Source organism: Gorilla gorilla, chromosome X (assembly GCF_029281585.2).
Source record: "Gorilla gorilla gorilla isolate KB3781 chromosome X, NHGRI_mGorGor1-v2.1_pri, whole genome shotgun sequence".
NCBI classification, from domain to species: domain Eukaryota; kingdom Metazoa; phylum Chordata; class Mammalia; order Primates; family Hominidae; genus Gorilla; species Gorilla gorilla.
The window spans coordinates 34,353,271-34,380,177 of record NC_073247.2 but is presented as its reverse complement, the minus strand read 5'-3'; the positions used below and the strand labels follow the sequence as shown (position 1 = coordinate 34,380,177).

Genomic DNA, 26,907 nt, shown 5'->3' with positions numbered 1-26,907 from the left:
CAGCACTTTGGGAGGCCGAGGCGGGCGAATTACCTGAAGTCGGGAGTTTGAGACCAGCCTGGCCAACATGGCAAATCTCCATCTCTACTAAAAATACAAAAATTAGCCGGGTGTAGTGGCAGACGCCTGTAATCCCAGCTACTTGGGAGGCTGAGGTAGAAGAAACGCTTGAACCTGGGCGGTGGAGGTTGCAGTGAGCTGAGATCACGCCACTACACCGCAGCCTGGGTAACAGAGCAAGACTCCATCTTGAAAACATAAAAATAAATAAAAATAAAATAAAGCACAGTAAGCCTTTCAGGGTGGGGAGTGGCTGAGGTTATGAATATGCTCATGTTCTACACATTCGGTCTATAACATAGAGAGGTTTAAGATTGCTTCTGCATTTCAGGTAATTCAGAGGTCCGTGGGGCCAGCCAGCCTGAGCTTGCTCACCTTCAAAGTCTATGCAGCACCAAAAAAGGACTCACCTCCCAAAAATTCCGTGAAGGTTGATGAGGTAACATGTTGTTCATGTTGCGATATATTTTGAGTGTCTGATTTAGTTATGTAGGATAATTTTTTACAAATTGTATATCAGGAAGATGTGACTGTTTAAAAGACATTTATTTATTTATTTATTTATTTCGAGACGGAGTTTCGCTCTTGTTGCCCAGGCTGGAGTGCAATGGTGCGATCTCGGCTCGTTGCAACCTCCTCCTCCTGGTTCAAGCCATTCTTCTGCCTCAGCCTCCCAAGTAGCTGGGATTATAGGCATGTGCCACCACGCCTGGCTAATTTTGTATTTTTAGTAGAGACAAGGTTTCACCATGTTGGCCAGGCTAGTCTCGAACTCCCGACCTCAGGTGATCCACCCGCCTCGGCCTCCCAAAGTGCTGGGATTACAAGCGTGAGCCACCATGCCCAGCCAGAAGACATTTAAACAGAGAAAATATATTTCCTTATAGTTTGTTTAATTTGTGGGAAATATTAAATTATGGCTTTTTCAACAGATAAACTTTAATGATACTTAGGTAAGGGCACAATTAAGGAATACTTTATAAATGTTTACTGGGGAATCCACTGTGTCCCAGTAGGTTATAAGCACAACTCACTTTTCTAAGTGGTCTGCCTGATTCTTGGCTTATCTTGATTCTTATCAAGCCAAGAATATATTCACATTTTTTCCTCTCTAAGAAATTAGAGATCTAGATCCTTTCTGTTTCTTGGCTGGAGGAGCCGCTCATAAGTATATACTTAATAAATACTAAATTTAAAAAAAAAAAAACAAGAAATCTTCTCTCTACTGTTTACATTCCTTTTTGGTCTGTACTTCCCACTAATTATTTTGGATATTCAGTTTCTGTTGCCTTTGAATAAAGTGAGGTAAGGATCTACCTTCAGTCCTGGGTAGGGTTACTAGATTGGTGTTTATATGAAGCTAATTAGCTTATCTTTTGCCCTTTACTCTCTTCTCAGGCCTTGGCACAGTGGCATCTTTGAGGGTAAAGAAGGCAGCCAGCAGTGGCTGTAAGAAGTTCTCTGGGTGGCGAATAAACCTGCTGTCCTGCTTTGATTAACATCAGACCAATCATTTGAACTGAATGACATGCCCTTTGGTTACTCTCAAGCTTTTTTAACCCCTTCACCCACCCTTTAGAGTAATAAAATCTTTTTTCCAAGCTCAATCTAAGGTGGAATACCAAATAGCAGTATATAAAATGGATAAAGAGGAGCTGCTTTGTTTGTAGTCAGTGGGTGGGGAGAAGGTAGGACACCTCATAGCCCTGCCCTTTTGGCCTTGGCCTCGTTGATTATGGAAATAAGGTGCAGAGATAGTTTGAGATAAAGTTCAGGTTGCTTGTAACCCTTAGAGTCACTGGAATTCATGAAGTATTATTATTATTATTATTATTTTTGAGATGGAGTCTCACTCTTGCCTAGGCTTGAATGCACTGGCACAATCTTGGCTTACTGCTACCTCCACCTCCCAGGTTCAAGAGATTCTCCTGCCTCAGCCTCCCAAGTAGCTGGGATTACAGGCGCCCACCACGACACCTGGCTAAGTTTTGTATTTTTAGTAGAGACTGGGTTTCGCCATGTTGGCCAGGCTGGTCTCGAACTCCTGACCTTAAGTGATCCGCCTGCCCTGGCTTCTCAAAGTGCTGGGATTACAAGTGTGAACCACCACACCCGACCACAGAGTCACTGTAATTCATGAATTACTAGAAATATTATATTAAATACTTACAAATTTGATAAATGTATCCTGTAGACAGTACATCTTTTAAATCTTTGTTTTGTTTTAATGTGCGCAGCTTTCACTCTACTCAGTTCCTGAGGGTCAATCGAAGTATGTGGAGGAGGCAAGGAGCCAGCTTGAAGAAAGCATCTCACAGTTCCGACACTATTGCGAGCCATACACAACCTGGTGTCAGGTAGAACTGTTCTGAAAATGGAGTGAACGCATTTCTGTTTAGAGTCCGTAGAGGAAAGTCTGTATTGGCTGCATGTTTTTGGAAAAAGGCATGATAAAGGGCCCCGAGATGGTTGACAGAGGCTGGGAAGGGTAGTGGGGGTCTGGGGGGAAGGTGGGGATGGCTAATGGGTGCAAAAAAAAAAAATAGCAAGAATGAATAAAACCTATTTGATAGCACAACAGGGTGACTGTAGTCAACAATAATTTAATTGTACATTTTAAAATATCTTAAAGAGTGTAATTGGATTGTTTTTAACACTAAGGATAAATGCTTGAGCGGATAGATTCCGCATTCTCCATATTGTGCTTATTTCACATTGCATGCCTGTGTCAACACATTTCATGTGCCCCATAAATGTATATACCTACTACGTACCCACAAAAAATGTTTAAATAAAAGGCCCCAAGTTAAAAGTGCCTGACTTACAGATGTTCTTCAGTGCCATCTGAGGAGGGAGTGCAGAGATGCCCTAGCTTCCTGATGACAGCTGTTGCCACAGCTACAGAGAGAATTTCCCTCTCCCTGGGCAGTGCGTAACGCCTTAACTAGAGAGCAGAGGGGCTAGGAACTACCTTGTTGCTTGCAGTTATGAAAACATTGTTGTCTGCCAGGGGAGGCTTGTGGGTTGGAACTCTAAACAAAGGAAAAAGATGCAACGTAAACACTTACATAAAAATTGGGAAGTTTTTCTCCCCCCACTATACAAATCAGTGCCACTTAAACCAGGAGGGGATATGGCATTTTGAATGCTATACTAAAATAGGGTAGATACTAAAATAGGATAGAATTCCATACTGGATTACTGAACTATTTGTCCTAGTGACCAAAGAACTACATATACAGATTGGTTTCTGTCCCTGCCTGGGTTTTAGGTCAGGCATTTGTCATTACGTAAATGAAAAGTATTTCTGTGATTTTTAACATCAGTAACCAACGTTTACAATCTATAGAATGCTTTTGTAGGCTTTGATACATATGTTTGCTGTACTTGATCTTGATTTTGAAAATTGAGGACAAATTAATAAAAACTAATAGATGTAGATATGTGGGAAATTGTCTAGATTTACCTTGCTTGAGATTTATAAATTTAGTCTTTTTGGTTTTTTTTTTTTTGAGAGGGAGTCTTGCTCTGTCGCCCAGGCTGGAGTGCAGTAGCGTGCTCTCAGCTCACTGCAACCTCCACCTCCCGGGTTCAAGCAGTTCTCCTGCCTCAGCCTCCCAAGTAGCTGGGATTACAGGCACGAGCTACCATGCCTGGCTCATTTTTGTATTTATCATAGAGGCGGAGTTTCGCCATGTTGGCCAGGCTGATGTCGAACTCCTGACCTCAAGTGGTCTGTCCGCCTTGGCTTCCCAAAGTGCAGGGATTACAGGCGTGAGCCACCATGCCTGGCCTAAATTCAATTTTGATCCAGAGCTTGTTTAAAAATTTTTAATTTCCATTGCCTATGCTGCTGTTGAACTTTTGTTCACCAATTTAGAAAGAAAATAGTAAAGCATGGACTCTATCAACAATATGAATTAGGCCATTATACTTAAGTATCATAACCATATTATTGAGTTAAGTAATATCTAAAGACTTTAAACATAACATGTTGTAAAATGATTAGACTTTATTCTCTTGTTCTAGAAGATTTTTAAACTTCTGGTAGTTAAGATAAAGTCAGCAAATTTGTGTGGATATTTTTGTATCATGTAGGCATGACTACTGTTACTTGTAGTCTGTCTGGTTTTTTTTGGTTTTTTTTTTGTTTTTTTTTTGGCAATAAAAGTACTTTGTACCTTTTAGCCTAAGGTTGCTTTTTGTTTTTTACCTTTTCTTCCATGCGTGATACTCAGTGCAGCAAAATACCTCTCTGGATGATGGATTAGTTATCTATATGTTTATTTCCACTAATACTAAATATAAAAACTTGCTTGTAATTATAATAGTTTTTGTAATTATAATGGTTTTGTTTTCCTGGGTAGAACAAAGCCTTTATGAGTAGAAATATTTCTAATTCCTGGTTCCTTTTTCAGACCAGCAATTTCTAGCCCTTTTCTTGAAGAACCAATTTAATTTTGTTTTTTTGTTTTTTGTTTTTCTTTTTTTGAGATGGAGTCTCGCTCTGTTGCCAGGCTGGAGTGCAGTGGTGCAGTCTCAGCTCACTGCAACCTCCGCCTCCCGGATTCAAGTGATTCTCCTGCCTCAGCTTCCTGAGTGGCTGGGACTACAGGCGTGTGCTACCAAGCCCAGCTAATTTTTGTATTTTTAGTAGAGACGGGGTTTCACCATGTTGGCCAGGATGGTCTTGATCTCTTGACCTTGTGATCCGTCCACCTCGGCCTCCCAAGGTGCTGGGATTACAGGCATGACCCACTGTGCCTGGCCTTAATTTTTTTTAATAGTAAAAATATTAAGCTAGCAAAAGAAGTGGGCAATCATTCTAAATATTGATCTGAAGGTTTTTTTTCTTTTCTTTTTTTTTTTTTTTTTTTTTTGGTAGAGACAAGGTTTCACCATGTTGCCCGGGCTGATCTCGAACTCCTGGGCTCAAGAGATCTGCCCACCTCAGCCTCCCAAGTAGCTCGGACATCATACACATACCACCATGACCAACTAATATTTTTATTTTTATTTTTTTTATTTTTTATTTTTTTGAGACGGAGTCTCGCGCTGTCCCCCAGGCTGGAGTGCAGTGGCGTGATCTCGGCTCACCGCAAGCACCGCCTCTTGGGTTCACGCCATTCTCCTGCCTCAGCCTCCCGAGTAGCTGGGACTACAGGTGCCTGCCACCACGCCCGGCTAATTTTTTTGTATTTCTAGTAGAGACCAGGTTTCACTGTGTTAGCCAGGATGGTCTCGATCTCCTGACTTTGTGATCCACCTGCCTTGGCCTCCCAAAGTGCTGGGAATACAGGCGTGAGCCACTGTGCCCAGCCTAATATTTTTATTTTTTTGTAGAGATGGGGTCCCTGTTGTGTTGCCCAAGCTGGTTCTCAAATTCCTGACCTCACGAGATACTCCTGTCTTAGCCTCCCAAAGTGTTGGGATTACAGGCGTGAAATAATGGATTTTAATGAAGTGATACTCAGTTCTTTAGATCTTCTGCCTAATTCGGCATTTATTATTTCAGGTCATTTAAAAGAATGAGGATAGCTTGTTCTGACTTGAACTGAATTACACAAAACAAATCCTTTTCCAGGCCGGGCGCAGTGGCTCACGCGTGTAATCCCAGCAGTTTGGGAGGCCAAGGCAGGTGGATCACCCGAGGTCAGGAGTTTGAGACCAGCCTGGCCAACATAGCGAAACCCTGTCCCTACCAAAAATACAAAAATTAGTTGGGCGTGGTGGCGGGCACCTGTAATCCCAGCTACTCGGGAGGCTGAGGCAGGAGTAATCACTTGAATCCAGGAGGCGGAGGTTGCAGTGAGCCGAGGTCGCGCCACTGTACTCCAGCCTGGGCGACAAAAGCGAAACTCTATTTCAAAAAAAAAAAAATTAATTAATTAAAATAAAAATAAAAAAAAAATCCTTTCCCAAATGGCAACGAGTTTTGATACCTTCTGATACCCATGTATCTCTTCTTGTCTTCACTGTAGACTTCTTGAAGGTGGGTACCTTCTAGCGGGTCCCTCGTTTCCTTTAGGATCATGTGATATTCATGTACAAAGCCTTTTTTTTTTTTTTGAGACACGCCCAGGCTGGAGTGCAGTGGCGCCATCTCGGCTCACTGCAACCTCCGCCTCCTGGATTCAAGTGATTCTCCTGCCTCAGCCTCCCGAGTAGCTGGGACTACAGGCGCGTGCCACCACGCCCGGCTAATTTTTGTATTTTTAGTAGAGACAGGGTTTCACCATGTTGGTCAGGCTGGTCTCCAACTCCTTACCTCAGGTGATCTGCCCCACTCGGCCTCCCAAAGTGCTGGGATTACAGGAGTGAGCCATCATGCCTGGCCACAAAGCCTTTTTATTGTTTTTAAGAGAATGTTGACACCTCATTTGCTTTGGGCTATAGCCTTTGTCTCATTAAAGCTGGTCATTCTTGCTTCAAATGGGCAGTTTCCAGATGTAGGCTCTAATTAATGGCAGATCAGGAAGTAGTTAATATGAAAGACAGATTTAATGTCATGGAGAAAAGCTTGCCACTTAAATATCAAGGGGATTGATTTTTAGTCTATTTTTTCCATTTTAATGGAAGAGTGAAATGGCTGGATTGTTGAAACCACTCTGTTTGGAATCTGCTTCCTGTGGCAGTAGTAAGCCATTCTGCTGAGTAATTTGCAGTGAAGGGAAGATTATAATAGGAAAAACAAACAAAAAGACCCAGACAGACAGTGTATCCCTTTGTTCAAAAAGCGTTAATAACATGATAATTTATTCAGTAAAAACAAGTATATTTATTCTGTTAACTTTCTAATCAGCAGATCCTGTGAATAGTTTCATTCAGTTTCTTTTTACCTTTTTAGGAAACGTACTCCCAAACTAAGCCCAAGATGCAAAGTTTGGTTCAATGGGGGTTAGGTAAGTTGATTTTAAATTAGGCATAATCAGCTACTTCATTAACATTGAACTCTTTAATCGGAGTTCCATGAATGAGCTCCAAGAAATCTGTGTATTCCTTAAAATTATATGCAGAATTTTAGAGCTATGTGGATTTTTCTGGGAAGAGGAGCTGTTGTTTTCATCAGATTTCAGGCAACTAGTGTCCCCAAATAGTCAGGTAAGTCTCTTCAAGATCGTTAGGATTCTTGGGCTAGCAAGTACAGATACACTGCTTTAAAAAGAAAAAAAAATCTCATTTCTAGGTGCAGCGTAATACACCATACTAATTCATCAATAGATTTTCTGAATCGGAATAGCTCATTTGCATTGCAATTAATACATGCTCTAGAAGTTTTGAAGCAGGAAGGAGCTGAGTTGGTACTCCTATGAGAGGTCTTACTGCATAATTGATAGTGTTCTTACATTTTTTTTCATTTGGTTTTATTTTCCTTGATTATTTTTCAGTTGTGGGCCACTTATCACATACACTCACAAACTGGATTCACAGTCCATGTTCTGACTAATCTTAATCAGAAACTGGTAAATTAATAAAGATACCGATCATATTTCATTCCCCTTATTGGGCATCTCGGAAACAAAATCTTGTTTTTACAAGGGTTTGTTTCCATGATAGAACAAAATAAACATGAGTACAGTTTCTTTGCTAAGATCATCGTGGTGTATTGATGTCCTGATGTTTCTGAGACTGTCAGATAAATTTATCGTTTGAAGACAAACATAACAATAGCTGCCTACTGGTTTTTTTTTTTTTTTTTTTGAGACAAAATATCACTCTGTCACCCAGGCTAGAGTGCAGTGGCATAGTCTCAGCTCACTGATACCTTTGTCTCTCAGGTTCAATCGATTCTCCCACCTCAGCTTCCTGAGTAGCTGGGATTACAAGCGTGTGCCACCACATCCAGCTAGTTTTTGTATTTTTAGTAGAGACAGGGTTTCACCTTGTTAGCCGGGCTGGTCTCAAACTCCTGACCTCAAGTGATCTGCCCGCCTCGGCCCAAAATATTGGGATTACAGGCATGAGCCACCGTACCTGGCCCCCTACTGGTTCTTTAAATTATTAAGGCATGTTAATAAGTAACATCTTAATTTTATTAATTTCATAAACACTTATTTAAGACATATGTCAGGTACTATTCTAAGTGCTTTACAAATACCAATTTATTGGGGGTGGAGTGAGGATGGTTAATGAGTACAAAAATATAGTTAGAATGAATAAGACCTAGTATTTGATAGCACAGTAGGGTGACTGCAGTCAATAATACTTTATTGTACGTTTTATTTTTTATTATTTTATTTATTTTTTATTTTTTTGAGACAGATTCTCACTCTGTTGCCCAGGCTGGAGTGCAGTGGTGCTATCTCGGCTCACTGCAACCTCCGCCTCCCAGGTTCAAGCAATTCTCCTGTCTCAGCCCCCCGAGTAGCTGGGACTGCAGGCACACGCCACCACGCCCAGCCTATTTTTTGTATTTTTAGTAGAGACGGGTTTCACCATATTGGTCAGGCTGGTGTCGAACTCCTGACCTCAGGCGATCCACCCACCTCAGCCCCCCAAAGTGCTGGGATTACAGGTGTGAGCTGCCGCACCTGGCTTATTGTACATTTTAAATAACTAAAAAAGTTATACTCTTTTAGGTATTGTAAATAAACTGAAAGAGTATAATTGGGATGCTTGTAACACAAAGAAAAATGATAAATGCTTGAGGTAAAGGATACTTCATTTACCCTGATGTGATTATTATGCATTGTATGCCTGAACCAAAATACCTCATTTACCCCGTAAATATATACATCTGCTATGTACCCACAAAAATTTGATATATATATATATATAAATTCTCATAACAAGCTGACAGATACCTTATTATCTTCATTTTTATCCGAGGAAACTAGAGAACTCCTGATATAGTCTTTTATCTGTCCATGTGTGGCTGAGAGGTCTCTTGTTTAAATTTTTCTGAGACAGGATCTTGCTCTGTCATCCAGGCTGGAATCCAGTGACGTGATCATAGCTCACCTGCAGCCTCGACCTCCTGGGCTCAAGCAATCCTTCCAGCTCAGCCTCCCGAGTAGCTAGGATTACAGGCATGTGCCATCACATTTTTTCCATTTTTTGTAGAGACAGGGTCTCATTTTTTTGCCCAGACTCCATACAGTCTTAAAACATATCTTCTTTCCCCTTTCTTTGTGATTTACCCATTTTGGCCCAGCTCACCAGAGCCATCTGGGTGTCCCTCTGTCAACTGCTCTGTGTACACATCTAGAATTGAGCAACACTGGGCTAGTAGGCAAAAATAAAGGGAAGTAAAAAATTGCCTCAAATGACCCAGACTAGAGGATGGAAAGTAAAAACTAGGCTAAAGGCAAAATAAGTAACAGGCCAGACAGTAATTAATGCAAACATAATACAAGTCCTATAGTAGTATTTAAAATGATCACATTTCCCAAAGAACCCAGGAAAAGGAAAACTGGCATGTATCTGATATTACTTAGGGGACAGAATTGCTGAGTTTTCCAGTTTATTAGTTCAGTTCTGTATATATTTTTTAAGTCACCATTCTGCCAGGCCTTGAAAATTGAGATTGGTTAAGACAGTGGTCACAACCACTGAGATGCATGTAATATATTATTCAGTACTAGTGCAAATACAGAGATAATCACAGACCATTATTGAAGGTACAGAGGAAGGAGATTAGTTTAATCGAAATCGAGGAGGTGGGAGCAGTCAGGGAAGGACTTCTGAAGTGAATCTTGAAGGAGCAGTGTTAGCCACTCCAAAATGTGGGGGTGGGACTGCTGGAAGCAGGCATTGCACACTGGGCACAGCATGATCAGGCTTAGAGGTGTGACTTGGTATTGGATGTTTGAGGAACCCTAAGTAGATAGGGAGTGCTGAAGATGAGATTGAGAAGGAGACATGAGGGCTTTGTGTAAGTCATGACCTAGCTAAAATTCATTTGTTAATTCATCCAGTATTTTTTTTTTTTTTTGAGACGGAGTCTCGCTCTGTTGCACAGGCTGGAGTGCAGTGGCGCGGTCTTGGCTCACTGCAAGCTCCGCCTCCTGGGTTTACGCCATTCTCCTGCCTCAGCCTCCCGAGTAGCTGGGACTACAGGCGCCTGCCACCACACCTGGCTAATTTTTTTTTTTTTTTTTTTTTGGTATTTTTAGTAGAGATGGGGTTTCACCATGTTAGCCAGGATGGAATACATCCAGTATTTATCAACTCCTGGCAGTGTGATTTTTGTTTTTTTGTTTTTTGAGACAGAGTCTCGCTCTGTTGCCCAGGCTGGAGTGCAATGGTGTGATCTCGGCTCACTGCAACCTCTGCCTCCCAGATTCAAGCGATTCTCCTGCCTCAGCCTCCTGGGTAGCTGGGATTACAGGCACACGCCACCACGCCTGGCTAATTTTTGTATTTTTGGTAGAGACGGGGTTTCACCATGTTGGTCAAGCTGGTCTCGAACTCCTGACCTTGTGATCTGCCTGCATCGGCCTCCCAAAGTGCTGGGATTACAGGCGTGAGCCACTGCGCCTGGCCTGTTTTTGTTTTTGTTTGGAGACAGGGTTTCACTCAGTCACCTAGGCTGGAGTGTAGTGGCATGATCATAGCTCATTGCAGCCTTGACTTCCTGGACTCAAGCAATCCTCCCACCTCAGCCTCCCAAGTAGCTGGGACCACAGACATGCATCACCACACCTGGCTAATTTTTTTTTAAATTTTTTGTAGAGACAGGGTTTCGCCATGTTGCCCAGGCTGTTCTTGAACTCCTGGACTCAAGTAATCCTCCCACCTTGGCCTCCCAAAGTGCTGGGATTACAGGCGTGAACCACCACACCCAGCCATCATTCTTAATAAATATCTATTGAATGAACATCCATTATTACCACTGAGGGAAGATAACACAGAAGTGTAAGCAATCTATCATTAAGGAGCTTACATTCTCCTTGGGGAGACACCAGATACACACCTGAATAATTAAACACAGGGTACTATAGGATTAGGTACCAAGTGATGGTACAGAGAATAAATATGATGGGACTTTAGAGAAGGGAGAGAGGTATGAACTGATGAGCTTAGGAAAGGCTTTTGTGTGGAAGTAGGACTCAACTTGGCTTTTATGAGGTGGGATTGGCTCAGTGGAGAGGAGATGAGGCATTATGTGAATGAAGTCAGAAGGCATGTTCAGGCATCATGAATAGGTCACATGTTGTATTTATTTTTATTCTATCACCATCAACAGCGATCAACAGTGGCTATTTTCTGAGTGAAATTACAAGTTTCCTTTATTATCCAAATTTATTCTGTTCTTCGGTTCGAATAATGAGATCAGATGGCAAAGGATGCTTATTTTTCTGAGTCTAATGTATTTGATTTCTTTTTTTTTTTTTTGAGAAGGAGTCTCGCTCTGTCGCCCATGCTGGAGTGCAGTGGCGCGATCTTGGCTCACTGCAACCTCCACCTTTCGGGTTCAAATGATTCTCCTGCCTCAGCCTCCTGAGTAGCTGGGATTACAGGAGCGTGCCACCACGCCCAGCTAATTTTTTTGTATTTTTAGTAGGGATGGGGTTTTACCATGTTGGTCAGGCTGGTCTCGAACTCCTGACCTCGTGATCCACCCTCCTCGGCCTCCCAAAGTGCTGGGATTACAGGAGTGAGCCACCGCACCCGGCCTTCCTTTTTTTTTTTTTTTTTTTAAGAGGCTGTGTCTTGCTCTGTGGTTCAGGCTGTCAGGCCGGAGTGCAGTGGCGCAATCCTAGCTCACCGCAGCCTTGAACTCCTGGGCTCAAATGATTCTTCTGCCTTAGCCTTGAAAAGTGCTGAGTTTATAGGAATGAGCCACCACTCACAGCTTGTTTTTGGTTCCTGAGTTTCAGAGAGCAAGCAGCAAAGCTTCAGATAGCAATAGATCTATCCAAAGATTTATCCAAATCTATTCTATTTTTGTGTTTCCATAACAAGAGTTTGAATAGCAAAGGATCCCTGTATTTGTATTCCTCCCTGTGCAAATTGCTGATTCAGATCTGTTGCTTTCAGGAATATGAAAGTAATTTAACATTTACTTCATTGTCAGTAGGTTGTTGGACCAAAGGTACTTGAAAATTGGACACTTGCAGCCGGGCGCAGTGGCTCACACCTGTAATCCCAGCACTTTGGGAGGCTGAGGCGGGTAGATCACCTGAGGTCAGGAGTTCAAGACCAGCCTGGCCAACATGGTGAAACCCCATCTCTACTAAAAATACAAAAGTTAGCTGGGCGTGGTGGCGGGCGCTTGTAATCCCAGCTACTTGGGAGGCTGAGGCAGGAGAATTGCTTGAACCTGGGAGGCAGAGGTTGCAGTGAGCCGAGATCACGCCATTGCACACCAGCCTGGGCGACAAGAGCAAAACTTCATCTCAAAAAAAAAAAAAAAAGAAAGAAAGAAAAGAAAATTGGACACTTGCTATGTGAATAGTAAATCTTGTTTATATGTCACATAAAAAGAATATGTTGAAGAGAAGTATAGTAGCAGTATGCAGAGAATATGTGGTTTGAAAAGCACTTGATACTATATATACATATTATATACTGTATAAGACTTTTGTTTTGTTTTTTAATGAGAAATTTATGGAACTGCTTCCTGGTCTAATTCTATTGTAGACAGCTATGACTATCTCCAAAATGCACCTCCTGGATTTTTTCCGAGACTTGGTGTTATTGGTTTTGCTGGCCTTATTGGACTCCTTTTGGCTAGAGGTAGGTGCAATTTTATGGGTTTAACAGTCAGCTCATAAAGCAGAGATAGAATATATGTTTCATTCTTTCCCTTCATTTACCAGGTTTCAGAATAATGAGTTGGTTCCTAACTACGGCTTTCTTAATGTATAATTGATATGGTTATCATATTTGATTTTAAACATAAATAGAAATTGTATACTCTTGGTAAAAAAAAGAAGTTATCCTTTATAGGCACATTTACTTGATCAAATCTCTGTTGTTATTTGGTACAGAAAGAGCGAAATTTTAAAGTCTTTCACACCTGAGAAATCAACTGTTTCTAAACGTTTCACTATTAAGATCAAGCTATATTAATCACAGTAGATAGAGCAGTGATTTAATAGAGATTTTATTACCTTCTTGATTTGTCATGCCTTCAGTCAGTGATGACAAAAATTTTAAAAATGCTTTAAATGCTAACAAATGCCAACTTAAAAATATTACTATACTGCTAGATTATAAAATATCTATAGGAAATAAAGGCTAATAAAATACTTTGCTATGATGAGATGAATTTGTTATCAACCACTTGAAGTTTTACTAGTTGGAAACTAAATGTTTATGATATAAAATTCTGACATTACCATCATTCCTAATGGAGAAAGTTTATGAACCCTGTAATCAGACCCCCGTAAAAGAGAACCATAGAGCCTACTCTGGTCCCTGTATTAGTTTGTTTTGCATTGCTATAAAGGAATATCTGAGGCTGGGTAATTATAAAGAAAAGAGATGCCAGGCGCAGTGGCTCACGCCTGTAATCCCAGCACTTTGGGAGGCCGAGGCAGGTGGATCACAAGGTCAGGAGATCAAGACCATCCTGGCTAACACGGTGAAACCCCGTCTCTACTAAAAATACAAAAAAATTAGCCGGGCGTGGTGGCAGGTGTCTGTAGTCCCAGCTACTCGGGAGGCTGAGGCAGGAGAACGGCGTGAACCTGGGAGACGGGGCTTGCAGTGAGCTGAGTTCGAGCTACTGCACTTCAGCCTGGGCGACAGTGCGAGACTCCGTCTCAAAAGAAAAAAAAAAAAGAGGTTTATTTGGCTTATGGTTCTGCAAGCTGTACAAGAAGCGTGGCATCAGCATCTATTTCTGTTGAGGGTTTCAGAAAGCTTCCAATCGTGGTGGAAGGCAAAGGGGGAGCAGGCGCATCACATGGTGAGAGAGGGAGCTAGAGAGATGCCAGGCTCTTTTAAACAACCAGCCCTCGTGTTAACTAATAGAGTGAGAAATTACTCATTACCACAGGGAGGGCACCAAGCCATTCATGAGGGATCCACCCCCATGACCCAAACACCTCCCAGCGTGGGGGTTCACATTTCAACATGAGATTTAAAGGGGACAGTCATTCAAACTGTATCAGTCCTATTCCTCCAATTTAAAAAATCTTCCCTCTACATGCAATAGCTGTTACTTTAGTTTTAGTTTAGTTTAGTTTAGTTTAGTTTAGTTTAGTTTAATTTGAGATAGAGTCTCACTCTCTCGCCTAGGCTGGAGTGCAGTGGCACAATCTCGGCTCACTGCACCCTCCGCCTCCTGGGTTCAAGTGATTCTCCTGCCTCAGCCTCCCAAATAGCTGGGATTATAGATGTGCACCACCACGCCCAACTAATTTTTGTATTTTTAGTAGAGATGGGGTTTCGCCATGTTGGCCAGGCTGGTCGCCAGCTCCTGACCTCAAGTGATCGGCCTGCCTCGGTGTCCCAAAGTGCTGGGATTACAGGTGTGAGCCACTACACCTGGCCTTATTTTTTTTTTTTAATTGATTTCTTTTTTGAGACAGGGTCTCACTCTATCACCCAGGCTGGAGTGAAGTGGTGTGATCATAGCTCACTGCAGCCTGGACTTCCTGGGCTCAAGTGATCCTCTCACCTTAGCCTTTCAAGTAGCTGGGATTACAGGCGCCTGCCACCATGCCCAGGTAATTTTTGTATTTTTAGTAGAGACGGAGTTTCGCTATGTTGCTCAGGCTGGTCTTGAACTCCTGAACTCAAGCCATCCACCTCCCTTGGTGTCCCTCAAAGTGCTGGGATTATAGGCATGAGCTGCCGCACCCGGCTAATGGCTGTTATTTTTGAATCTGGAGGGTAGACACTGCCCTGGTGGCACTACCAGCTCACCTGTGGAAGCAACTCTTGTCACAGTCTTTGTGCCCTCCTCCCATCTCATGCAGAATATGTCAGAATTAAATTTCCAGCTTATTTTTGTAATAAACTTATGAACCAACATTTTTCCCTAAACTTCTTTCACCTCATTTCTTGCAAAGCTGTTCAGAAGAGCATTCGGTCTTATTTAGATAGCGTTTGAGATTGATGAACATCCCAAGGCCAGGGTGTTGGGATTTCAGCTATCGTTAGGGAGATAGGAATGTAGAAGTGAGTGAGAGGAGCTTCCCCCTCCCTCTCCTGGTTAGAGCATGTGGGAAAGTCTTCCAGGTCCAAAGAAAGCACTTTTTCTGTGCTGTGGGTACGTTCCTACAGTGCCGAGAGCTTGTCCCCGGAACATCCACTAGGGTGACCATCCTAAGGAGGATTGGAGATGGTGCTCTCCTGGCCAGAGCAGCAGCATGAGGACATCTGCTACAGTGGGTCCTAGTCCTCTGATTTTGTTTGTTCGTTCTATCTCTTTTCTTCCTTTTCCTGGGGAGAGCTTGGTAGTATTAAAATAATTTGACACCTTAATTCTTTTTCACAAATATTCACACAGGCACGCACACACACACACATGTGCAATAGCAGGTCTTTTCTCCTGAGCGTTGGGTATAGAAAGACCTGAGGTGAGCAGCATCAGAGGGGTTCACCAAGCAAGATGAGTGGGGTGGTAGGGATGTCTGTGGGTAGCCAGAATGGTTTGCAGGCCCCTCCAGGTGGATGGGCCCCTTTGAGGGCAGCAGCAGGGTGGGTGGGTGCAGAAGGTCCCTCCTGATAGAAGTTTCTTTTTTTTTTTTTTGAGACAGTCTTGCTCTGTTGCCCAGACTGGAGTGCAGTGGCGCCATCTCAGCCTCACTGCAACCCTGCCTCCTGGGTTCAGGTGATTCTCCTGCCTCAGCCTCCTGAGTAGCTGGGACTACAGGCGTGCACCACCATGCCCAGCTCATTTTTGTATTTTTAGTAGACACGAGGTTTCACCATGTTGACCAGGCTGGTCTCGAACTCCTGACCTCAAGTGATCCTCCCGCCTCAGCCTCCCAAATTGCTGGGATCATAGTTGTGAGCCACTGTGCCTGGCCTGGTGGGGTTTCTTGAGCATATCTGCTAAGGTAGTCTGCTTCAGTTGTTGAGGATTGCCACAACTGTGGTGGTGACAAGAGGCTCTCAGAGAGGTGAATGGATGTCCATTCAGAGGAAGTGGGCCCAGCCAGACCACTCCAAGATGACACGTGGTTGTTGACACTATTGTTGCCTTCTGGTGGCTCTCCCCAGCATTGGCCACCAGTGGTTCCCCCCGCCCCTGGCAGTGCTGATAGTGACAACCCATACCACTGGTCTCTTGGGAGATAGGGCATGGAGGTGGGGGCAGGGGAGTGTGATTACACCTCCTTCCTGAAGTTCTCGGGTTCCCGGCTCATTGTGTGAACCAGCAGGAGCTGGAGGCCCGAGAGCTGCCACTTCTTGGCTCTCCCTGGAGGAGTGAGAAATGACTGGGTGGCAGGTTGGCTGCTCTTTCCCTGGTCCTCACTTGGGTGAGCTGCTTCAAGTGGATGGGGGCAGGGGAGGGGCCATATGCAGGGATATCACAGGCTTTTCTCTTCTAGGATAATTATACCCTTTCAATTCATGCAACAGGATCAGGAGAGAAACAGTAAATCATTAATAGTCTAGGTTGATAACATTTGTATTCTCTTCAGCAATCCCAGTTCCATCGTTGGGGATTTCTCTGTTTAAAGTTTTAAAGCCAATAAACAGTACTTACATGATTAGAACCGTTTAAGGATTAATGTACACATTCTGGCGGGGTACAGTGGCTCACACCTGTAATCCCAGCACTTCAGAAGTTCAAGGCAGATGTATCACCTGAGGTCAGGAGTTCAAGACCAGCCTGGCCAACATGGTGAAACCCCGTCTCTACTAAAAATACAAACATTAGCCAGGCGTGGTGGCAGGCGCCTGTAATCCCAGCTACTTGGGAGGCGAAAGCAGGAGAATCACTTGAACCCAGGAGGCAGAGGTTGCAGCAAGCCGAGATCGCACCACTGCACTCCAGCCTGAGCAACAGAGCGAGACCCCATCTCAAAACAAACAAACAAACAAATCAGCCGGGTATGGTGGCTAACACCTGTAATCCCAGCACTTTGGGAGGCTGAGGTGGGTGGATCACCTGAGGTCAGGAGTTCGAGACCAGAGTGACCCACATAGTGAAACCCTGTCTCTACTAAAAATACAAAATTATTTGGGCATGGTGGCGCATGCCTGTAATCCCAGATTCTTGGCAGGCTGAGGCAGGAGAATCACTTGAACCCAAGAGGTGGAGATTGCAGTGAGCCGAGATGGCACCATTGCACTCCATCCTGGGCAGCAAGAGCAAAACTCCATCTCAAAAAAAAAAAAAAAAAAAAAAATCAATAACACACACATTCTGCTAGCATCTATATGGGTCCCACAGCAAAAAACACTATGCCTCTCAGTGGAGTCAAGGCCATGTGTATTCTCTAGTTTCATCCTCTACTGGTTTTTTTAACCTCATTCTCAGGTTTCTCCGAGCTCTGTGTCCTGCTGTCTCTTCTGTCCATTTCCCTTGCTCCACAGCTCTATATCCTCCTACAATCTGGCCTGAGACTTCAACACAGTTCTTGTTTTGGGACTGGTCTTCTTCACACTTTCTTGGGTTTAAGCCCCCTTTTCCTGGGTTCCATGTCATCTTCTCCTTGGTTTACTCTGCCGTGCTGTTGAACTACATGCTTAAGTCACTTTCAAAAAAGCGTGTGTTGGAGGTAAACTTCCCAAGACCTTCCATGTCTGAAAATCACTTTCTGCCCTCATACCATGTGACAGTTTGGTTGGGCACTGAATTTGTTTGCCATCAAAACTTTCAAAGCCATGTATTCTAGCATCTGGCATTGTAGACGTGAGAGTCAGTAGCCATTCTGGATATTTGCTGCTTCTGAACAGGTGATACATTTTTTTTTTCTTCCTGGAAGCTTTGAAGATCTTCTGTGAATCTTTAGTGTTCTGAATTTCTTTGGTGCTGTGACTAGATAGAGGTCTTTTCTTTTTTTTGAGACGGAGTCTCACTCTGTCACCCAGGCTGGAGTGCAGTGTCACAATCTCCGCTCACTGCAACCTCCTCCACCTCTGGGTTCAAGTGATTCTCACGCCTCAGCCTCCCAGTTAGCTGGGATTACAGGCGTGCACCACCACGCCTGGCTAATTTTTGTGGTTTTAGTAGAGATGGGGTTTCACCATGTTGACCAGGCTGGTCTTGAACTCCTGACCTCCAGTGATCCACCCGCCTCAGCCTCCCAAAGTGCTGGGATTACAGGCATGAGCCACCATGCCCGGCCTTGGATATAGTGTTTTCATTCTTTCCCAAACAATATGGCGGCTTGCAGCATCCAGCTGAAGGAAAATATCTTCTTTTCCTCCCTCCCTCCCTCCCTCCCTCCTTCTCCCTTCCCTGCCCTCCCCTCCCTCCCTCCCTCCCCTTCCCTCCTTCTCCCTCCCTCCCTCCCCTTCCCTCCTTCTCCCTCCCCTTCCCTCCCCTGCCTCCCTCCTTCCCCTCCCTCCTTCTCCCTTCCCTTCCCTCCTTCTTCCTTCCCTTCTCGTCCCATCCCTTTCTCTTCTCTTCTCTTCTCTTCTCTTCTCTTCTCTTTTCTTTCTGAGAGATGATCTCGCTCTGTCACCCAGGTTGTAGTGCAGTGGCATGATCAAGGCTCACTGCAGTCTTGACCTCCTCAGGCTCAAGCAATCCTCCCATCTCAGCCTCCTGAGTAGCTGCGACTATAGGCATGCACCACCACACCTGACTAATTTTTGTTTTTTTTGTGGAGACCGAGTGTCACCATGTTGCCCAGGCTGGTCTCAAACTGAGCTCAAGCAGTCTTCCTTCTTCAGCCTCCCAAAGCGCTAGGATTACAGGCATGAGCCACTGCACCCAGCCTATCTTGTGTATCTTTGAAAATTTACTCTCATTCTTTTTCCTTCCTCAACTCATTAATTAGCAATTGAGTTATTTAAAAGGACCCTATGTGTCTCTTATATTTTCTTGATTATTTTATTTTGTTCCTTTTGAATTTTTTTTGCTTTGGTCATTTCCAAGAGCTCCTTCCTGTTCTTTGAATGTTCTTTTTTTCATAGAATTATTTTTTTCTTTTAATGTAGTGGCTTTTAAAATTTATTTGATGATACTTAGTAATAGGTTTAGTTTTGTTTTGAAGTTCTTCTGTTTCCTTTGTGCTTGTCTTGGTCTTTTTTTTTCTTTGTGCTTGTCTTGGTCTTTCTCCTTTATGTTTCAGGCTTTCCACAAATGACTGGTGATTCTTGGTTATCCAGTCATGTTTCAAAGTGAGGCAGCTGAAATGCTAATAAGAACTCTTTCACCTGTAATCCCAGCACTTTGGGAGGCTGAAGCAGGCGGATCACCTGAGGTCAGGAGTTCAAGACCAGCCTGGCCAACATGGGAAAACCCCATCTCTACTAAAAATACAAAAAATAGCCGGGTGTGGTGGAGGGTGTCTGTAATCCCAGCTACTCAGGAGGCTGAGGCTAGAGAATCGCTGGAACCCAGGAGGCGGAGGTTGCAGTGAGCTGAGATCACGCCACTGCTCTCCAACCTGAGCAACAGAGCGAGACTCCGTCTCAAAAAAAAAAAAAAAAAAAAAAAGAACTCCCTGTCCATAGGTGGGGCCCACTGACGGGCAGGTTCTACCTCAGGGGAGCTGGGCAGGAAGTGACCATATACAAGGGTGCACCCAGGGCTAGTGTGAGGAGGGCTTTTCTCTCAGGCACTGACATACCCACCCCTTCCAGCTCTCTTGGTTCTCAGCAGGAAATCCATGGTGTTTCTTTAGTGATACCCTGCCCCCACTGTTTTAACTCTTTTTTTTTTTGGAGACAGGATCTTGCTTTATCACCCAGTGTGTTAGGCCATTCTTGCATTGCTATAACCTAACACTGGGTAATTTATAAAGAAAAGAGGTTTAGTTGGCTCACAGTTCTGCAGGCTGTACAGGAAGCATGGCACCAGCATCTCCTCGGCTTCTGGTGAGGCCTTGGGCTGCTTGCAATCGTGGTGGAAGGCAAATGGGGAGCTGGTGTCTCACATGGCAAGAGTGTGAGCAAGAGAAAGAGGTGGGGGAGGTGTCACACATTTTTAAACAACCAGATCTCAAGAGAACTCACTGTTGCACAAGGACAGCACCAAGGGAATGGTGTTAAACCATTTGTGAGAAATCCACCTTCATGATCCGGTCACGTCCCACCAGGCCCCACCTCCAACATTGGGGATTACAATTTAACATGAGATTCAGAGAGAATAACATCCAAATTATCACCCAGGCTGGAGTGCAGTGGCATAGACACGGCTCACAGTAGCCTTGAACTCCTGGGCTCAAGCAATCCTCCAGCCTCAGCCTCCTGAGTAGCTAGGACCACAGGCACACGCCACCACACCTTACTAATTTTTTAATTTTTTGTAGAGATGTGGTCTCCCTAAGTTGCCCAGGCTGGTCTCAAACTCCTAGGCTCAATCAGTCCTCCCACCTCAGCCTCCCAAAGTGCTGGGATTACAGGTGTGAGCCACTGCATCAGGCTCACTTTTTTTTTTTTTTTAAAGGAATAGAGGTGGGGGGCTGGGCATACTGGCTCATGCCTGTAATCCCAGCACTTTGGGAGGCTGAGGCAGGTGGATTGCTTGAGCTCAGGAGTTCAAGACCAACCTGGGCAACATGAGGAAACCCCGTGTCTATAAAAACTACAAAAAAAAAAAAATTAGCCAGGCATGATGGCTTGCACCTCTAGTCCCACCTACTTGAGGGGCTGAGGCAGGAAGATAGTTTGAACCTGGGAGGTCGAGGCTGCGGTGAGCCATGATTGTGCCACTGCACTCCAGCCTGGGAGACCGAGTGAGGCCCTCTCTCAACAGAAAAAAAAGAAATGGAGAAGGAGTCTCGCTATGTTACTCCAGCTGGTCTCAATTCCTGGCCTCAAGCAATCCTTATGCCTCGACCTCCCCAAGTGCTAGGATTACAGGTGTGAGCCACCACACCCAGTAACCCTGGTTTACTGGGTTTTTTAACATTTTGACCTGGTGTGACTTCCTGGCCAGGGGTAGTTTTGTACTGGGATGGCATAGGGGAAGGAAAGGCCATGCTGGTCCATGCGTCGGACTTGCGTTTGTCCTGTGCCCTTGTCTTGCTCCCTGGTTGCCATCTCCACTCCCCACAGTACCTGCCATCTCTGGATCTGGAATCTCGCTGGGGCTGCCTGGGACAGATCTGCTCCCTCTGAGGCTGCACTCCTCCTCAAGATTTCAAGGCAGTGTGTCCTCTTATTTCTGTTCACTGTCCATTTTCTGAAAATTGATTGACACTTCCTGTCTGCCAGTGGCCCTTCCACACATTTTCTCTTCATTGTGGGTTTATTAATGTTTTTTCTTACTGTTTTTTTAACGGAGTTGCAGAAAGGGGAGAAGAAGAACGCTAGTGTTTAGTATTTAAATAGGAAGCCAGATTGCTATAAAAGAACATAAACCCTAGAAACCAAAATACTCATTTGTTTATTTTTAAAATCTTTTTTTCTGCTCTCTTAGGGAAAAAAAGGTGTTCTCTTGAAAACACTTGGTGCTGAGTGGAAGAAGCCAGTCACAAAGGACCATATATTTACTGCATGATTCCATTTTTATGAAATATCCAGAGGGCCGGGCGCAGCGGCTTACACCTGTAATCCCAGCACTTTGGGAGGCTGTGGCGGGTGGATCACCTGAGGTCAGGAGTTCGAGACCAGCCTGGCCAGCATGGCGAAACCCCACGCCTACTAAAAATACAAAATTAGCCGAGCATGGTGGCGTGTGCCTGTAACCCCAGCTACTCAAGAGGCTGAGGCAGGAGAATTGCCTGAACCCGAGAGGCAGAGGTTGCAGTGAGCCAAGATTGCACCATTGCACTCCAGCCTGGGTGACAAGAGCAAAACTCTGTCTCAAAAAAAAAAAAAAAGAAATATCCAGAGTAGGCAAACACATAGAGATAGAAAGTAGATCAGTGGTTGCCTAGGGCTGGACGGTACGGGGGAGTTGAGGAATGACTGCTAATGGGTTTCTTTTGGTGATTATGAAAAAGCTCTAAAGTTAATTGTAATGATGGTTACACACCTCTGTCAATATACTAAAAGCCATTGAACTGTACTTTAAATGGGTGAATATGAATTTTATCTCAATAAAGCTGTGCAAAAACGTTTTGGTGCACATGACTTTATTTGGCACATTCTTTCAGTTTAGGACCAAAGAAATCTTATTCAGTGGTGGGGTTATTTTGGTTTTGTTGTTTGGGTTTCTTAAGAGACACGGTCTTGCTCTGTCACCCAGGCTGGAGTTTAGAGGTGTGATCATAGCTCATTGTAACCTCGAACTCCTGGGGTCAAGGAATCCTCCCACCTCAGCCTCCCAAGTAGCTAGGACTATAGGCACACACTACCACGCCTGGCTAATTTTTTTATTTTAATCTTTGTAGAGACAGGGTCTGACTATGTTGCCCAGGCTGGTGTCAAACTCCTGGCCTCAAGTGATCCTCCCGCCTCGGCCTCCCAGAGCTTTTGGATTACAGGCGTGAGCCACTGTGCCTGGCCTTGTTCTGTATTAAATGGATAAGGTAAATTGTGATGGTGAGGATAATGAATCATCTGATGGCGTGTACAACCTTTTATTTATTAGGTTCAAAAATAAAGAAGCTAGTGTATCCGCCTGGTTTCATGGGATTAGCTGCCTCCCTCTATTATCCACAACAAGCCATCGTGTTTGCCCAGGTAAGAGAAACTCTGTAATCCATGATGTCCCTCATTCTTGTTTGTGTGTGTGAATCTGATGCTTAATTTTATTTTATTTTGCAGTTCTTATAACACCAGACTAAAATTTGTTTGTACATATAGATGAATACAGCAAATTTAAATGATTTTCTCCACTATATGCCTCAGTTCTGGCCCTTCTTCCAGTAATGCCAGTGTTCACAGAATTTGAACACGAATTTGCACGATTGTTTGAATATTCATCATCAAAAATTTAATACACATTTTTTGTATACTTACATGGAAGTCTAGAGACTCAAATTCCAAAGCTGATAATTATGGGTCACTCAGTTTATGCATGTCCGGTCACAACCTGCTCTCGTTGGTATTGTAGACCCAGACTACTCTGACTTCCACTCCTCCCTAGTACTGGTGCCCTTGCTTTCCTTGCTGGGGACTTTGGGGACTGTAATCCCCTCTGCTTGGAGTGCCCTTTTTGGGGCTTTCAGTTGGCTGCTCCTTTCTTATCCTTGAAGCCTCAGTCTTATGGTACCCTGGCAAGCAGGTCTATCACGGTGGCAGGCAACATGGATAAAGCTGTACCACCGATTCTTAAAATGTGTTACCAGACCAGAAGCAGCAGCATCACCTGAGAACTTGTTAGAAATGCAAACTCTCAGGCCCCACCCCAGACTGACTGAATCAGAAGCTCTGGGAGTAAGGGCCAGCAGTCTGTGTTTTAGCAAGCCCTCCGGTGGTTTGTTATTAATGCCTATGGTGTTTGAGAACCACTGATGGAGACCAGTAGGTAGCCTGAAAAGGGTGATATCTGGAGTGAGTGGGACTCTAGAGATGGTGTCCCTCAGGAACTGGCAAGAACAAGACAGGCTGTAGGTTTTGAGGTCCTGGGCAAATTGTGGACACAGGGACTTTAGCTGCTGGAACTACCACATCACATGGAAACTCAGTTCCAGGAGCAGACAGCAGTGCAGTCACCCAAATTGGACTCTGAGCCAGACTGACCTGAGACTGAGCTTCCTTGGTTGTTCATGACAGTATTGAATCCAGATTCCTCGATTGGGCTACAGTTGTATGTGAGAGTCCAGTGGCCCCAGCCTGGGGAGCTTGATGGCTTTGATGACAAATACCAGTACTTACCAGCATTTGCTCAACATTGTTTGTAACAGTCCTGGAGGCAGATAGTTAATGCTTCTGTCCCTGCTCCAGCCCCAGGTCAGGAACAGTGAGTAACATCTTCCAGCCCTAGATATAAAAATAATTAAACATTATTTCAGCCTGTTATGGTTTAAGCAGTAAATAGCTAGAGTGGAGAGGGTGAACTTGGTTGCTCGTTGAGAAGCATATGTGGCTGTCCCCAGAGTAGGAGTCTTTTTTTTTTTTTTTTAATTTCTTTCTTTTTTAACTTTTAGTTTTAGGGGTACATGTGCAGGTTTGTTATTGTAAATTGTGTGTCATGAGGGTTTGGTGTACAGATTATTTTGTTACCCGGGTAATAAGCCTAGTACCTGATGGGTAGTTTTTTGATCCTCGCCCTCTTCTCACCCTCCACCCTCAAGTAGGCCTTGGTCTCTGTTCCCTTCTTTGTGTCCATGTGTTGTCAAGGTTTAGTTCCCAATTACAAGTAAGAACATGTGGTATTTGGTTTTCTGTTCCTATGTTAGTTCACTTAAGATAATGGCCCCCAGCTCCATCCCTGTCCCTGCAAAGGACATGAGCTCATTCTTTTTGGCTGCATAGTATTCTGTGGTGTATAAGTACCACATTTTCTTTATCAAGTCTACCATTGGCTGGGCATGTTGGCCCACGCCTGTAATCCCAGCACTTTGGAAGGCCGAGGTAGGTGGATCACCTGAGGCCAGGAGTTCGAGACCAGCCTGACCAACGTGGTGAAACCCTGTCTCTACTAAATACAAAAAATTAGCTGGGTGTGGTGGCACATGCCTGTAATCCCAGCTACTTGGGAGGCTGAGGCAAGAAAATTGCTTGAACCCAGGAGGCGGAGGTTGCAGTGAGCCAAGATTGCGCCATTCCACTCCAGCCTGGGCAACAAGAGCGAAAACTCCATCTCAAAAAAAAAAAAAAAATCTACCATTGATGGGCATTTAGGTTGATTCCATGTTTTGCTATTATGCATAGTGCTATGATGAACATATGCATGCATATATCTTTATAGTAAAATGATTTATATTCCATTATTATTCCCAATAATAGGGATTGCTGGGTCAGATGGTAAGATCTTTTCTATTTTGTTTTAAGGTCAGTGGGGAGAGATTATATGACTGGGGTTTACGAGGATATATAGTCATAGAAGATTTGTGGAAGGAGAACTTTCAAAAGGTGAGGAGCATCTTTTTCATTATCTTCCTTTTGGTTTAAATATGTGGTTTCTCTAGGGTTTTGTAAAATATTTGATAACCCTGTTGATTTATTGCTTTTTCTGTTTGCTTCTAGTTCTGTCTCCAGCTCAGATTTTTCAGGTGACCTTTCTTGGTAGAGCAGTAGAACTTCTGAGCATTTGGTTATTATCAGCAGGGCCAAATAAGTGGTGACCATAAAATGCAATGCATGCCACCGTAGTCTTAGACCATATTTTCCATTATATTGTATTCCTAGTTTCCTCTAAGTGTAGCGTATTATTTAAAAGTTTTATTGAAACTGAATTCAAAGGGAATGTACTATGCTTCCAGGAAAAAGACATAATTGAGAGCCTCTTCCTCTTGGTTTTTCACTTATCATAAGTTCTGTTCTTTCCTTAGCACTGCCGTTTCTGTTTATCCCCCAGGCTTCTCAGCTCAGCTGAGGGTGTGAGCCATCGTATGTTGGGGACTAGCTACCAGCTAAAGGCCACGTTCTCTGTGCTGTCTAGTACATGAGCAACAGAGGGAAGAAGTTGTGTAATTGTAAGAACTTGTCACCTTTCATCTCTTTTAGTGGCCACATAGCCGATTAAATGTTGCCTATGTTCGCTTGGAACATTCCCTTCCTCCCACTGATAAGGAAGAATGAGTAGAGAATAAGGTATCATGTCTCTACTAAGCACTCAGAGGCACAGCCAGCTAAGGAAGAATTAGACTTCTTATATTAATATACCTTCTACATCACAGATTGAAGGAAGTTCATTTTTCAATGAAAATACTTTTTAAAAAAAATAAATAACTGAGCTTCAAATCATTGACAAGTTAAAAAAATACATATAAATAACTATCTCAGAATTAAAATCCAGAATTTTGAACTGGGATTTGGAAGTAACAGAATAAATTATAAGCCCTCTTTATTATTTACATAAATAATCTTCTAGTGAAATCTTAAGACTCATTTTTTGGCCAGGTGCAGTGACTCACGCCCAGCACATTGGGAGTCCAAGGTGGGAGGATCACTTGAGCTCAGGAGTTTGAGACCAGCCTAGGCAACATAGTGAGACCCTATCTCTCCAAAAAATAAAAAAATTAGCTGGGCATGGTGGCATACTTTGGGAAGCTGAGGTGGGAGGATTGCCTGAGCCCAGAAGGTAAGGGCTAAATAGAGTGAGCCATGATTGTGCCACTGCACTCCAGCTTGAGCAACACAGTGAGGCCCTGTCTCAAAAAAAAAAAAAAAAAAGAAAGAAAGAAAAAGAAAAAACCCACTAATTTTTATACTGGTGGTTTCTAAAGGAATTAGTCCTTCTCGACCCTATTTAAACTAGCTCTTGAATAGGAAATTCTATACCAATATCAAGAGTCTTTTGGCAATCCCTTTTAAAGAGGAAACATTCATAGGTGTTTTTTTGATTGTTTTTTATTTCTCTGATATTTTCTATGGAAGCTTCCTTTCCTTTTTAAAAAATTCCTTAACAAATGCGGCCAGGTGCGGTGGCTCATGCCTGTAATCCCAGCACTTTGGGAGGCCGAGGCGGGTGGAGCACCTGAGGTCAGGAGTTCCAGACCAGCCTGGCCAACATGATGAAACCCTGTCTCTACTAAAAAAATACAAAAATTAGCTGGGCATGGTGATGCACGTCTGTAATCCCGGCTACTCAGGAGGCTGAGGCAGGAGAATTGCTTGAACCCAGGAGGCAGAGGTTGCAGTCAGCCAAGATTGCGCCACTGCACTCTAGCCTGGGCAACAGAGCGAGACTTCATCTCAAAAAAACAAAAACAAGCAAAAAAACAAATGCACACTAAATTTTATATGGGAAAGGAAGTAAAATATCAA

At 43.7% G+C, this 26,907-nt stretch overlaps 1 protein-coding gene across 3 annotated transcripts in view; it reads left to right on the top strand.

Moving 5' to 3' along the window:
* The window catches only part of APOO (apolipoprotein O), a 75,072-nt gene that overhangs the window by 27,360 nt on the left and 20,805 nt on the right, over positions 1-26,907 (top strand). For 2 of the 3 annotated variants that reach the window (XM_055376384.1, XM_004063919.4), the window contains exons 2-7: positions 392-499; positions 2,298-2,417; positions 6,908-6,962; positions 12,646-12,741; positions 22,622-22,713; positions 24,970-25,050. In XM_055376384.1, coding sequence (XP_055232359.1) covers positions 392-499; positions 2,298-2,417; positions 6,908-6,962; positions 12,646-12,741; positions 22,622-22,713; positions 24,970-25,050 — 552 coding nt within the window. The remainder of the gene's footprint in view (positions 1-391; positions 500-2,297; positions 2,418-6,907; positions 6,963-12,645; positions 12,742-22,621; positions 22,714-24,969; positions 25,051-26,907) is intronic. The other variant, XM_019019823.4, reaches the window with a different exon arrangement.